Below are 14,432 nucleotides of genomic sequence, written 5' to 3'. Positions count from 1 at the left end.
GGAAGATCCCACATGCTGCGGAGCAACTAAGCCCGTGCACCACAACTACTGAGCCTGTGCTCTAGAGCCCGCGAGTCACAACTGCTGAGCCCGTGTGCCACAACTACTGAAGCCCGCATGCCTAGAGCCCGAGTTTCGCAACAAGAGAAGCCACCACAATGAAAAGCCCACGCACCGCAATGAAGAGTAACCCCCACTCGCCACAACTAGAGAAAGCTCGCGCACAGCAACAAAGATCCAAAGCAGCCAAAAATAAATTAATTAATTTTTAAAAAAAGAGTATTAAAAATTAAACAAACTATTAGCTGGCATTTGTGCAAAATTATGCAGTGTTCCAAAAACTGAGTGCAGTCCTATTTGCCACATCTTAGGACAGGAACAAAGTTGTGGGAGACAGAACAGAAAAGGGGCAATTAAATGGCCAAGAATTTGAGAGGCTGCTTTATATAAAGCATAAACAGACTAACTAACAAAAACTAAACCTAGTTTTAAAAAGACCACAGAAAGATACAAGAGGAAAGGTGCAAGCCAAGTCTACAAAACTGCTATATGTCATGGTGCTTACCACAGGTACATGTACTAGGCACTGTTTACCTGATTATAAAAGGTAGACCTAAAACTAACCAAGACTCCCAAACTATTAGAATTATGGGATACCTTTGAAAAGTAAATTTAAGATAAGTTATAATTATTGTCAAGAATTTATTAATTAGGTGCCTTATATATACTCCTTCAATCCTCATAACCACCCTTTGTAATAAATAACAATTACTACCATTCTAGAGAAAATAATACTCAAGGATTAAGTAAACTGTCACGTTTCTTAAGCGGTGGAGTTAATTCTTTTTGGCTTCAATCTACTATAGTACTATTTTATACAGAAGATAATATGGAACAAGAGAGGGTATAAGAACATAAGGTTCAACAGTTTTAGAGAGAATCAAGATTTACACTCTTAAAAGAAATTAAGATGTCTGAAGGGTACCATACCTCATTTTTCTGACATTAAAAACTCACCCAGGGGACTTCCCTGGTGGTCCAGTGGTAAAGAATCCACCTTACAATGCAGGGGACGTGGGTTTGATCCCTGGTCAGGGAACTAAGATCCCACGCGGGGCAACTAAGCCCGCATGCCACAACTACTGAGTTCATGCGCCTCAACTAGAGCCCACGTGCCGCAAACTACAGAGCCCACGGGCTCTGGAACGCACGCACCACAACTACAGAGAGAGAAAAAAACCGCACGCCACAACAAAAGATCCCACACGCCTCAACGAAGATCCCACACAGCCAAAAAAAATAAATTAAGTAAGTAAATAAATAAATAATAAATCTTAAAAAAAAAAACCCCAAAACTCACCCATTCACAAGTCTTAAGACCAGAATCAAAATATTCAGTTGGAGAAACTGACACGCAGTTTTTATTTTTATATTTTCTAAGAAGGCAGAACATAGGTAGAGCACAGCTTTGAAATCAGAGTCCTCAATTTAAATTCTGACTTTGCTACTTCCTAGCTATATGACCTGGGACAAATTATTTAATCACTTCAAGTTTTAATTTCCTGATAACATGGATGATATCTATCTTGCAGTGCTTTGAGGATTAGTGGCAATGTATGCAAAATGCTTACTAAATTACCTAACAAGAGGATATTCAAGAAATAGCTATTATTATTGTGTGCCATTCAGTACACAGTAGCTATTGTTATTTTTATGAATCAGGCTTCTCTAGTTCCATTTTTCTAATTTTTTTCCTGTTCCTTTAAAGTCTTTTTTAATTTTTAATTTAATTTTTTAAACTAAGAAACAAACTCACTGTTTAAGTAGTGCAGGGGAGCCTTAATTTTAAGTAAACCAACATATGAAACCATTTAAAAAATTAGATTAATGTAATTTACTTTATAAGGCTTATCATAGTAGTCCTTTAAATAGTAAGCACTCTTGAATAAAATATGATTTACTTCCTAAAAATTTTAGTTCTATACAACTCTTCAAGGACACATCAAAAGATTTACCAATAGGCCAAAGGATGCCCTTCTGTCCTAGTGATTCTTAAAAAGAATCAATTTGAAACATCTGCTTATATCTCAAAAAAAAAAAATCTACTAAGCAAAGGATAATGCAAATGCTGCTACAGAAGAAATATAATTTCTTTAAAAAAATCATCACTTTTGAAGTTTGCTGAAATAAGGTTTGTAGGACTAAAGAGAAAGGTAGTAAGCAATACAGACTGCATAGTCCACATTTCTCTAATGTGACACCCTGTAAACCTATTTATGGATAAAAACAAGCATGAAGAAGTGCTGCAATTGTGTCTTAAGCAAGTTGTAAGTACAAATAGCATACAAATTTTGTATTTACTAAGTGAAGTAAGTCAGAAAGAGAAAGACAAATACCATATGATATCTTCCATGTAAAATCCAACATATGACACAAATGAACTTATTTACAAAACAGCAACAGACTCACAGACATAGAAAACAAACTTATGGCTAACAATGGGGAAAGGGGGTGGGGGAGGAATAAATTAGGAATTTGGGATTAGCAGATACAAACTATTATATATAAAATGATAGGGACTTCCCTGGCAGTCCAGTAGTTAGGACTCTGCGCTTTCACTGCTGAGGGCCCGGGTTCCACCCCTAGTTGGGGAACTAAGTAAGATCCCACAAGCTGCACGGCGCGGCCAATAAAAAAAAGATAAACAAGGTCCTACTGTATAGCACCGGGAACTATATTCAATATCCTGTAATAAACCATAATGGAAAAGAATGTGAAAAAGAATATGTATATATAGGGACTTTCCTGGTGGTCAGTGGTTAAGAATCTGCCTTCCAATGCAGGGGATGCGGATTTGACCCTGGTCCGGGAACTAAGATCCTACATGTCGCTGGGCAACTAAGCCTGTGCACCGCAACTACTGAGCCCATGCACTCTGGAGCCCGCGCAACTCAACAGAGCCCAGCACACCCAAATAATAAATAAACAAACAAACAAACAAATAAATGGAACAAACTATTATGTACAAAATGAATAAGCTACAAGGGTATATTAAAATAAAAAGAATATGTATATATATACATATAACTGAATCACTTTGCTGTATGCCAGGAACTAACACAACACTGTAAATACTTAAAAAAAAAAGTTTTGTATTTAAAAATGCTATAGAAATTCAAATTAAGGTGGCTTCTGTAACCAAATATAATCAAGGAAAATCACTTACTAATTTAAGCAGTGATGTAAAGTTGTTCCATGTAGAATGATATCAAAAAGGAAATAAAGAAAAAAAGACACAGGTTTGCTCTTCTGAAATCTATTTGTTCTCATAAACTACTTTCTTACAGTTCCTTTGACCTACAAGTTTACACAACCTGTTAGTCAAGTCTTAGAGGCTATTAAAAAACAATACAACTATTAGTATATGTCCTACAGAACAATCTAGCTATATTTCCCAAATGCAACTACCAAAGACTATGCTTAATACAAAAGTAATTGTGATTTTTAAAACTGATATAAAAGGAATGAAAGATATAAAGGAAAAGGATGAAAAATAAGGCTGAGATGAAAGAAGAATATAGACTAATTTTCATATTGGCTCAGATTCTCTTCCTAATTAAGCTACAGTAAAATAGGCATAAAAATACACCTAATCAAATTACAGTTTTAAATTGGCTGCCAGTTATGTTTCTCTATATAGATTTAAAAATCAAAACCTAAGTAACTGTTTTAAGCTGGTAGCAAGATGTGTTAAACAAATACTACATTTCATGGGACTTCCCTGGTGGCGCAGTGGTTAAGAATCCGCCTGCCAATGCAGGGGACACAAGTTCGAGCCCTGGTCCAGGAAGATCCCACATGCCGTGGAGCAACTAAGCCCGTGTGCCACAACTACTGAGCCCACGTGCCTGGAGCTTGTGCTCCGCAACAAGAGAAGCCATCGCGATGAGAAGCCCGCGCACCGCAATGAGGAGCAGCCCCCGCTTGCCGCAACTAGAGAAAGCCTGCGTGCAGCAACGAAGACCCAACACAGCCATAAATAAATAAATAAATAAAACAAATACTACATTTCATGTATATTGCAACTAAAATCTCCAGTTCTATTTGCTCAGCATTTCAAAATCAATGTGTCCAGGAAAATATAATCACACTAGAATTCTAGCATATTAACTTATTTTGCACACTTAGCTAATTAGTGATATATCAGTGTCACAATGTTGATGCTGGTGAAAGTTAATATCAATATGAATTGATAAAATTTGTATCACTTAGCAAATTGTTTCATAGTATAGCAATTTTCAAAGAATAAAGTGTGTACTAATATCCTGGATAAGTAAGTTTTAGTTCAGAGAGCATTCATTTAAAATATGGTATCTCATCAGTCCAAGAATAAAATGGTGAGAACAAAACAATGTAACTCAGGTACCAGAACTGTGAGCCAAACAGTAGGACATTTTTTTGCAATTAAGTCCTCATACAATTACCAGATAACCTACTGGATCATCTTGTTTTTTTTTTTTTTTTAAAGATACTGTGGTTTCTGCCTCTCTCTCTCTCTCCCTTTTCTTTTTTTAAAATTTATTTATTTTTTGGCTGCGTTGGGTCTTCGTTGCTGTGCGCGGGCTTTCTCTAGTTGCGGTGAGCGGGGACTACTCTTCGTTGCGGTGCATGGGCTTCTCATTGCGGTGGCTTCTCTTGTTGCGGAGCACGGGCTCTAGGCGTGCGGGTTTCAGTAGTTGTGGCTTGCGAGCTCTAGAGCTCAGGCTCAGTAGTTGTGGTGCACGGGCTTAGTTGCTCTGCGGCATGTGGGGTCTTCCCGGACCAGGGCTCAAACCCATGTCCCCTGCATTGGCAGGCGGATTCTTAACCACTGTGCCACCAGGGAAGCCCTGGATCATCTTGTTTTGAAGATAATTTCAGGAGCAGCATTTCAAGGAAAATCCCAGCTAAAACATCATTTTAGCAATAACAAAGCTTTGGCTCAACATGATAATGCAACATTCGGTTATAATAGAAATATGTTTTATTATGGACAGTGAAACAAAAACAAAGAGAAAATAGAGGTATCAACCATATATTTCATGTCCTTTTCTAGAATAAACAATGTTTATTAGGAAGTTGTACCCCCATTTACAATAAGTATCAACAATATCATGAAATAGTGGAACAATTACTGTCCAAATACTGAACTCCTGTAACCAAAACACATTTTGGGTTCAAGAAAACATAGTTTACATACCAAAAAACACCCCATACACACCAAAACCAAAAATCAGCTCCAGTTTAGGACTGTACTGACTGGAAAACATTTATTGTGTTACTGCTTTAAGAACCCCACGGAGCACCTTGTAACTCATCAACTGCACATTTTCCTTCGTAGGGAAACAAGGTCCTCTCTCAGTCACGTAGGCATACGGAAATCTCAAAACCCAGAGGCCATCAGGTGGGAGAGTGATTTCTTGTTTTTCTGGGTAGAATACTGGACATGGTGGTGGGCCTGGCTGAACCTGAAAAACAAAGGTTATATGATTATTTTAATATATTTCAATAAGAAACACCTGAACGATAAGTGCCTAAACAAAGGATAAGTTCACAGAGCACATAATATTAAGCAGGTAATGTGTACATTCTTAACTCCAATCATATCTGATATTACATTAAATAATCTCAAATACTATCCTGCTTTTCTACAGATTTTTAACTTCTAGTTCTGCCTCTAACCAGATGACGTGAATTGATGGTGTGAACTGATTAACACATCTACAATCTATTTTTCAAGAAACAGAATATTAGGTATAAGAGGTATTTAAAATTAAGACCTGTTTAGTTTGATACCCTGTACTTTTTTCATACAATCAAAACAAGCATCGGCATTTTTTGTTTGTCTGAGGACAAAAAGGGTTATATTTCTTACCTGAGGCATTAGTATTATCTGCAAAGGAGCATCAGGAACCACAACAAAAAGCCTCATAAGTTGAGCATAATGTGGTTTTAGCCCTCTACCCTGAGATGATGACAGAATATATAAGGGCATATCACTATTCAGGGCTTTTAAAGCTGATTCCTTGGGCCCACTTCCCATTACTTTCATTACTTTGTCAGGTCCTGAGCACATAAATCTTCGTCCTCGAGAGTCTTCATATTCAAAGCCCACAAATGCTCGCGCTATGTCATCTCGCCGTCTTCCTCTTCCCATTACAACTGCACTTCTCTTTCCAGGAACAGCTTTATTTGGAGCAGGCCAAGAATTTGTGTCTAAGTCTCCTTCATCTTCAGCTCTAGTCCTGATGACAATGTCCCAAGGCATAAGATAGTTTGTTCCTGGAATGAAGCCCTGTTGGTCCAAACCAGTATGAAAGTTATAAGACTTAGCAGGGCCTAGTTTAACCAAAGACCAGCTGGAGAATTTGGGTAGGAGACCTTTGGGGCAATTTGAATGTAGCATGCCTGGGAGATATTCAACTGTGGATGCCTGCCGATCAACCAAGTTTGGTCTCTTCTCAGTTTTTACTTCTCCTTGACCATGAACTTCTGGATTATCTCCGCCTGCTTGTGGATCAGCTGGATAGGTACCTAAACTATCTGTGGATTGGCCTAAACTCAAAGCTAAACTCAGGCTTGTGCTCTCTCCTTGGGTTTGAGGTTCTTTTTCTTTAAGTTTATCAGCATCTGCATCTGGAGGGGCAGGAGATGATTCGTTTTTGGCAGGAGCAGGATCTGGAGTACTTGGTTCAAATACTGGGAAATTGATGTGATCCAATTTTCCACAACATTTTTCTTCCAGAAGCTATGGAGGAAGGAAAAAAACAAACAAACTGATCTTGTGAAACTTTCACTGAAAACAACACATGCTTCACATTAAAAAGCAAGATCAACAGTTAATGGGTAAGCAAATAAGTATATATAAAGAAAGTTCCCTTGTTACATATCACACTGCAAGCCACATTTACTTATCTAGATATTTTGCTTCTGAAAAAATATATTTTTACTCAGATGGTCGTTAGCAAAAAAAAAAAAAAAAAAAAAAGAAAGAGAGAAGAGGAAGAAAAAATGTAGAGTCTACCTGATAAAAGTCATAGTTAGCTGCCTTGATATCAAAGGGATCATCTCGAGGTGCCTGTTTCCTTCCACAGTTACAGGCACCAGTGGATCGAGCTCGGCTATTGTGATACAGCACAGGAGGATTTCTATCGGGCTCTGGTTTTTCTCCTGGAAAATATAAGCCACTATTAATTTTACACACAGTGCAGACCCAAATTTATTTTGCATTCAATTGCACCTTAACCCCAAAATTTCTCCAAACAGTTCTTTGGAAATGAGAAGGAAAAAAACACCCAAAACACAAAAACTTGACTAAACACACCTAACAGAAGAAGCAAGTGAAAATACATGACATAATACATATTTTTAATCTAAACTTTTAGGGTCTCTAAAGTAAATTTTATCATCATAGTGCCCATACATTTCATTATATTCATTTCAGTTAAAAAGGTAAAAATGTTAATATGAAATTCCTGAAACTTTGTATTGTTTAATAGTTCTCATTTACTAATCCCCTAGGGTTCATTCTTTACATACAAGAACATAATTAGTCATAGCTGATTTTTCTTTTTACAGCAGAAGAAAAAACTTAAATCGATGTACCTAAATTTCTGCAGGGCCCTCTTTTTAAAGTGTCAATACATAATGAACAAACTCTCTTAAAACAAGAATAAAAACACAGCTCAAAGTTTTGATTTCAAAATACTGAGAAAATTTTAGCCACCTGATTTAGGTAAGGAGTGAAATTTATGTACACAGTGTTGATCAGTTAAACTCCTCTCCTCACAGAGCTGATGGCCATTGCTCCAAAACTTGTAGCAGTCCTCGTGTAACTGCATGGCATATTTGTGAAAGGCTGGACCCCTAGCATGTTGACTGTACACTCGAAGAGCCTGGGCAAGCTGATTCTTGTGGACAGTCATTGTGTAATTATGAGGCAAATTTGACTGGTAGGCACTATGGGCCATGGGTAAAGCTTTTTGGCACCGGTTCTCCGAGAATTTTGTGTCAATATCCAAAAACCCTTCCAAGACTTTAATACTGCTTAAAATTTTAGACGTTAGCTCTCCAGTGGGAGAGCCCGGGTCCTCCTCTTTCCCATCGATAGCTACTTCATACAGTTTTGAAGCTGCTGAGATCCACTTCTGATAAGTAGGAAGTTCAAAATGGGAAGGCTGTGGGTTCCTGCCCACACTGTCATCAAAACCTTTCTTGCTTAGTACTAGCTCTACATGCTGCCATAGGAATTCCCGAAGAGTGAAATCCACTAGCTGCCCGGAAGAACTGGAACTGCTAGTGTCAGTGTGGAAAGAAAGTTGTTGTCGGCTGTGCTGCCTCATCACCTGGTATCGCCTGGACCCAGAAAGGGGTGCAGGGACCAGCAAAGATTCGGGGTCTTTCACAGTACAATGACTCCTAAGTTGGTCCAGCAACATGCCTACTGGGTCCTCCTCCTGGCTTCCAGGAACTATGTACACAAACGCCTGATTGGCAGGCACAGTAAAGAGGCAGTTGATACTCTGATTAGTCAAGACACGACTCTTCCGGAAGATTCTATAAATCTGGTCTTCCAGGGCATGCTGCAGTCTCCTTTTGGGAGAATGCTTCTTGGGCTTCTCTGGATGAGCTGGGTCTTGGTTCCGAGGGGGTTCCACCTTGAGTGTTCCATTGAGTTGAAAGAGGAAAAGGAGTCTAGGTGGGCAAGGTCTGCAGTTTAGCTTCCAGTCTTTGCCAACTGGACAATCCTTAATGGCTGTTTTGAGGAGGGGCAGTACTTTCTGTCTCAGTCCATCCAGGGCTCTGAATACTCGATCATAAGTGATGTCAAAGGAACAAGTGGGATGGACCAGAAGCAAGATGTGACAGACGGAGAAAAGGTAAAGGAGACTGAGGCACTGCAGTTTCTCTTGATGCTTCCAGAACTCGTGCGCTTCTGCATGAGGTAAAGGGAGGCCACCTCCAGCTTCCCCGCTCTGAAGGGCCCGACAAGCCCGGAGAAGTTGGGAATTGTCACAGATGGAAGTGAGAAGAAGATACAGAACTTTGTTTTCCTGGTTGTAATAGGCTTGCAGAAGGCTGTAGTCCTGGGAACCTGGCTCAGTTCGGTTCCCCTCCGCGACACCGACACCTCCCCGAACTGGATCCCCGGACCCGGCGCCAGGGTCCCCGGCTCCACCAGCCTCCCCGACGACCGCAGCCTCGGTCCTGATTCCAGGCCCCGAGTCTCCAGGATCTTGGTGGCGAAAGAGGGGAAAAACCTGTCGGTCGCACACCGTGTTTACAAGTGAAAACTTCTCGGAATTCAGGCGCAGAGCCGTCTTGCCGAAGATTCCCACCACGCAGATCTCATCCTCCCGCCAAGAAGGCTCCGGTCCGCCAGCCGCGCTCCCACCACCCTCTGTAGGGGACCCCTCGGGACTTTCAGAGCCTGTCCAGGCTGAAGCGCCCATTAGAAGCTCTCGCAAGCTGACAGGACCCGCCATGGTGCGGAGACTACTCTAGCGTTCTTCCGGTCCCTCCGGTAAACAGAACCGGCTCTCGTCCAAGTTTGAAATCCCTCCTCCGCTTCTTCAGTTCCTGCTTTCCTCTCACTTTAGGTTCCGCCTCTCGCTTCTCCCGTCCTAGTTTTTCACCAAGGTTTTACCTAGTCCTACAGCACAGCTGATTTAAGATTTTCCTTAACCGGAGACTGTAGGAATTGAAATATCAGAAAGACATTTAGAAGCAGTTAGGGTTTTTTGTTTATTTGTTCTTCTTGATAGACAAAACGTTTAATGAATGTTGAAAGTTACAAAATCATTTTAGTGAAAAGGAGAGCTGTGTTTGTGACAATTCTAAAATGACAATAATTACATGCAAGATAAAGGCAGAAGTAAGTGGTTTTGAAAAGGAATTATATTCACACTATGCTAGATTTAATTCTTGTCAAATATTTATAGAGCATCTACAACAGGTTTATTGTCCTCACATTTAACCTCTTAATCCTTTCTACATCGTATTTTCTTTGACATACAACTACTCACCCACCCACTCATCTCACTTCCAACTTTTTTTTCACTACCAGTAGTGATTTTATTTTATTTTTATTTAAGTATAGTTGATTTACAATGTTGTGTTAGTTTCAGGTGTACATCAAAGTGATTCAGTTATACATATTTTTTTCTGATGCTTTTCCATAATAGGTTATTACAAGATATTGAGTATAGTTTTCTGTGCTATACAGTAAATCCTTGTTATTTATCTATCTTATATATAGTGGTGTGTATCTGTTAATCCCATACTCCTAATTTATCCCCACCCCCTTTTTCCCCTTTGGTAACCATAAGTTTGTTTTCTATGTCTGTGAGTCTATTTCTGTTTTGTAAATAAGTTCATTTGTATTTTTTTTTTAGATTCCACATATAAGTGATATAATATTTTTCCTTCTCTGTCTGGCTTACTTCACTCAGTATGATAATCTCTAGGTCCATCCATGTTGCTGCAAATGGCAATATTTTATTCTTTTTTATAGCCAAGTAATATTCCATTATGTGTGTGTGTGTATGTCATATATATGTCACATATATATGATATATATATATGCCTCATCTTCTATATTCATTCATCTGTTGATGGACACTTAGGTTGCTTTCATGTCCTGGCTATTGTAAATAGTGCAATTGGGGTGCATGTATCTTTTCGAATTAGAGGTTTCATCTTTTCCAGGTATGTGCCCAGGAGTGGGATTGCTGGATCATATGGTAACTCTATTTTTAGTTTTTTTTAAGGAACCTCCATACTGTTTTCCATAATGGCTGCACCAATTTACATTTCCACCAACAGTGTAGGAGTGTTTCCTTTTCCCCACATCCGCTCTAGCATTTATTATTTGTAGACTTTTTGATGATGGCCATTCTGACCGGTGAGAGGTAATAACCTCATTGTAGTTTTGGTTTGCATTTCTCTAATAATTAGCAATGTCAAGCATCTTGGAAGCAGTTAGTTTGCAGTTCAAGGAATAAAAAAATTCCACAAAAAAGAGTGTCAAATGACTCTTCTAAAAGTAGGAAACTGTTTCACTTTAAGCTCCAGAACCTTGTTGTACAAGGTGTAGTCTGCAGCCCAAAGAAGGAGCTTGTTAGAAATGCAGAATCTTAGTCCCCACCCCAGACCTACTAATCAGAACATGAATAAATCCTAATGATTTGTACACACTTATAGTTTGAGAAGCACCACTTTAAAAACATCTTTCAAAGCAAGGTGAACAGATTTCTTTCTTGACTCGTATCAATGGAAAAAAAGGCAGGGATTTTGAAAGGTTTATGGAATACAACAACAATATAAAATTATCAAACTCAGAAGAATATATATCAAAATGTTTAAAACGTGTTAGGATTTGTTTAATTCTTTTTCTTTACTCCTTTTTTCCCTGCTTTTGTAAAAAATGGATTTTTTTTTAGAGCAGTTTTAGGGTCACAGCAAGACTGAGCACAAAGTACAGAGTTCCCATATACCCTTTGCCCCTACACAGTCATAGCTCCCTTTACTATCAACACTGGGCTCCAGAGTGGTACATTTGTTACAATCTCTGAACCTACTTTGACAAATCATTATCACTCCCAAATTCATAGTTTACATTAGGGTTTATTCTTGGTGTTGTGCATTCTGGGTTTGGATATGTATCCACCATTAACGTGTCACATAGAATAGTTTCACTGAGCTAAAAATCCTATGCGTTCTACTTATTCATTTCTCCCTTCCCCCAAACCCCTGGCTACCACTGATCTTTTTACTGTCTCCACAGTTTTGTCTTTACCAGAATGTCATATAGTTGGAATCATACATACAGTGCATAGCCTTTTCAGATTGGCTCCCTTCACTTAGTAATATGCATTTAAGTTTCTTCCGTTTATTTTATGATTTGCTAGCTCATTTCTTTTTTGTGCTGAATAATATTCCATTATCTGGATGTACCACAGTTTATTTACCCATTCACCTACTGAAAGACATCTTAATTGCTTCCAAGTTTTGGAAATTATGAATAAAGCTCCTATAAACGTCTGTAGGCAGGTTTTTGGGTGGACATACTCTTATTTTTATATCTCTATTTTCTAATTTTTCTACAATGAACACTTTCTTCAATTTGTAATATTAAAAAAATTCTTCCTTGAAGAAATGTGGAAAGCCTTAATTCAATGTTTGATTTAGCTGGCTGGAAGTTCAAATAGTTAGATTTATTACTTTTAAAAAAATACTCTGGGGCTTCCCTGGTGGCGCAGTGGTTGAGAATCTGCCTGCCAATGCAGGGGACACGGGTTCGAGCCCTGGTCTGGGAAGATCCCACATGCCGCGGAGCGACTAGACCCGTGAGCCACAACTACTGAGCCTGCGCGTCTGGAGCCTGTGCTCTGCAACAAGAGAGGCCGCGATAGTGAGAGGCCCGCGCACCGCGATGAAGAGTGGCCCCCGCTCGCCACAACTAGAGAAAGCCCTCGCACAGAAACGAAGACCCAACACAGCCCAAAATAAATAAATAAATAAAAATTAAAAAAAAAAAAAAAAAATACTCTGGCTTTAAAGTAGAGATGAGATTAATTTGTGTTTAATGAGCTCTTACTTGGATGTCAAAAAATGATCATAATAAAAATCAAACAGTGTAGTTACTCTGTGTATGGCTCTGTGCTAAGTCCTTACCAAGAATTATCACATTTATGCATGATCTCACTTATCTGTGGAATCTAAAAAAAAAAACAAAAATAACCTAACATAGAAACAGAAAACAAATTGGTGGTTGTCAGATGAGGAGGTGGGTGGGGTAGTGGGGTAGATGAATGATGGGTAGGAGGGGAATGGATGAAGGTGGTCAAAAAGTACATACTTCCAGTTATAAGGTAAATAAGTTCTGGGGATGTAATGTACTTCGTGGTGACTCTACACAGTTAACAATATTGTATATTTGAAAGTTGCTAAGAGATACATCTTAAAAGTTCTCACCACAGGAAAAAAAATTATAACTATATAAGGTGACCGATGTTAACTAAATTTATTGTGGAAATCAGTTTGCAATAGATACATATATCAAACCATTATGTTGTATACCTTAAACAAATACAATGTTATATGTCAATTATATTGCAAGAAAAGCGGTTAGGGGGAAGAATTATCATTTAATTCTCAAAGGAAGGGAGGGGCCCTAAGTCCTGGTGATGGTGTTTTTAATATATTAAGCTGTGTTGGGCTTCCATAAATTCTTCTTAATCAACACTTATTTACTAACAAGAATTTAGAAAGGAGTAGAGGTGGGCTTTCAAATGTATTTTTTAAAATTTTGTTTCTCTATTTGGTTTTTACTTGTTTGCTTCTCTACGTCTATATGTCCAGATTCTATCTCTTTTCTAAAAGCCAACTAAGATAAGAAATTGTACATGTTTATCCGCATAAATTATATTGTGATCCTCATCATGTAGATTATTTGCTATGTTTAGTATGTGACTTTGCTGCTATAATTTTAAAAATTGTTTGACTTACAAATCCAGGAAAAAGTGTATATTAACCACATCCATTTGTATAGATTTCCCAAGTAAACAAAATGTTGAAAAACCAAATTGAAAAGACTCTCTATGCAGCTGCTTCCCACTAGCTATCTATTTTACATTTGGTAGTGTATATATGTCAATGCTACTCTCTCACTTCGTCCCGGCTTACCCCTCCCTCCTCCCCATATCCTCAAGTCCATTCTCTAGTAGGTCTGTGTCTCCAATAGATGTTAAAAAAAAAAAAAAAAAAGACTCTCTAGAAGAAAACAAGAGTAACAACTCTCATACTTTGCTGAAGGGACCATAGATTGATTGGTACAACCACTTGGAAAACCAGTTTGACAGTATCTAGAAAATAGGCACGCTTTATAACCTAGCAGTTCCACTCCTAGATATACACACTAAAGTAACTCTTGCATAAATGTACATGTTCAAGAATGTTCAAAATGGTATGCATAGTTCATGATAGACAAAAACTAGAAACAGCCTTAATATCCATTGACAACAGAATCAATTAATAACTATATTCATACATCAAAAATAAATTATCTATAGCACTGCACAATAATATGGTTGAATCTTAAATGTAGATTGAAAGAAGCCAAAAACAAAAGAATATATAATGTATGATTCTATTTATACAGAGTTCAAAAGCGAGCAAAATAAACCATAGCATTTAGGGGTGCATATTTAGAGGACAAAGCAAAAAAAAAGCAAGCAGATTGGTAGTTACTGGTTGTTGTTTTTTTAAAAATTAATTAATTAATTTTTGGCTGCGTTGGGTCTTCATTGCTGCTTACGGGCTTTCTCTAGTTGCGGCGAGCGGGGGCTACTCTTCATTGCGCGGCGTGGCTTCTTGCTGCGGAGCGCGGGCTC

General features: G+C 38.4%; 1 protein-coding gene across 1 annotated transcript; it reads right to left on the bottom strand.

Moving 5' to 3' along the window:
• Positions 1-5,036: 5,036 nt before the first annotated feature.
• Positions 5,037-9,538, bottom strand: SMG8 (SMG8 nonsense mediated mRNA decay factor). The gene is made up of 4 exons (XM_059906995.1): positions 7,766-9,538; positions 7,064-7,209; positions 5,915-6,787; positions 5,037-5,507 (listed from the first exon to the last, which is right to left on the bottom strand). Exons 1-4 carry the CDS (start codon positions 9,522-9,524, stop codon positions 5,310-5,312), a joined length of 2,976 nt encoding a protein of 991 aa, XP_059762978.1. The 5' UTR covers positions 9,525-9,538; the 3' UTR covers positions 5,037-5,309.
• Between the last annotated feature and the right edge of the window lie 4,894 nt (positions 9,539-14,432).

The sequence above is a fragment of the Balaenoptera ricei genome, chromosome 20 (assembly GCF_028023285.1).
Source record: "Balaenoptera ricei isolate mBalRic1 chromosome 20, mBalRic1.hap2, whole genome shotgun sequence".
In the NCBI taxonomy this organism is placed as follows: domain Eukaryota; kingdom Metazoa; phylum Chordata; class Mammalia; order Artiodactyla; family Balaenopteridae; genus Balaenoptera; species Balaenoptera ricei.
Note: the sequence above shows the minus strand (reverse complement) of the source record. Positions and strands in the feature narration are given on the sequence as shown.

Excerpts from the sequence above, each read along its gene's own strand:
- SMG8 (XM_059906995.1), bottom strand. The coding sequence starts at position 9,524 with ATGGCGGGTCCTGTCAGCTTGCGAGAGCTTCTAATGGGCGCTTCAGCC. Across the intron at positions 6,788-7,063 it reads CTAACTATGACTTTTATCAG|CTTCTGGAAGAAAAATGTTG; the intron begins GTAGACTCTACA and ends CTTCCTCCATAG. Across the intron at positions 5,508-5,914 it reads AGATAATACTAATGCCTCAG|GTTCAGCCAGGCCCACCACC; the intron begins GTAAGAAATATA and ends TTTGTTTTTCAG.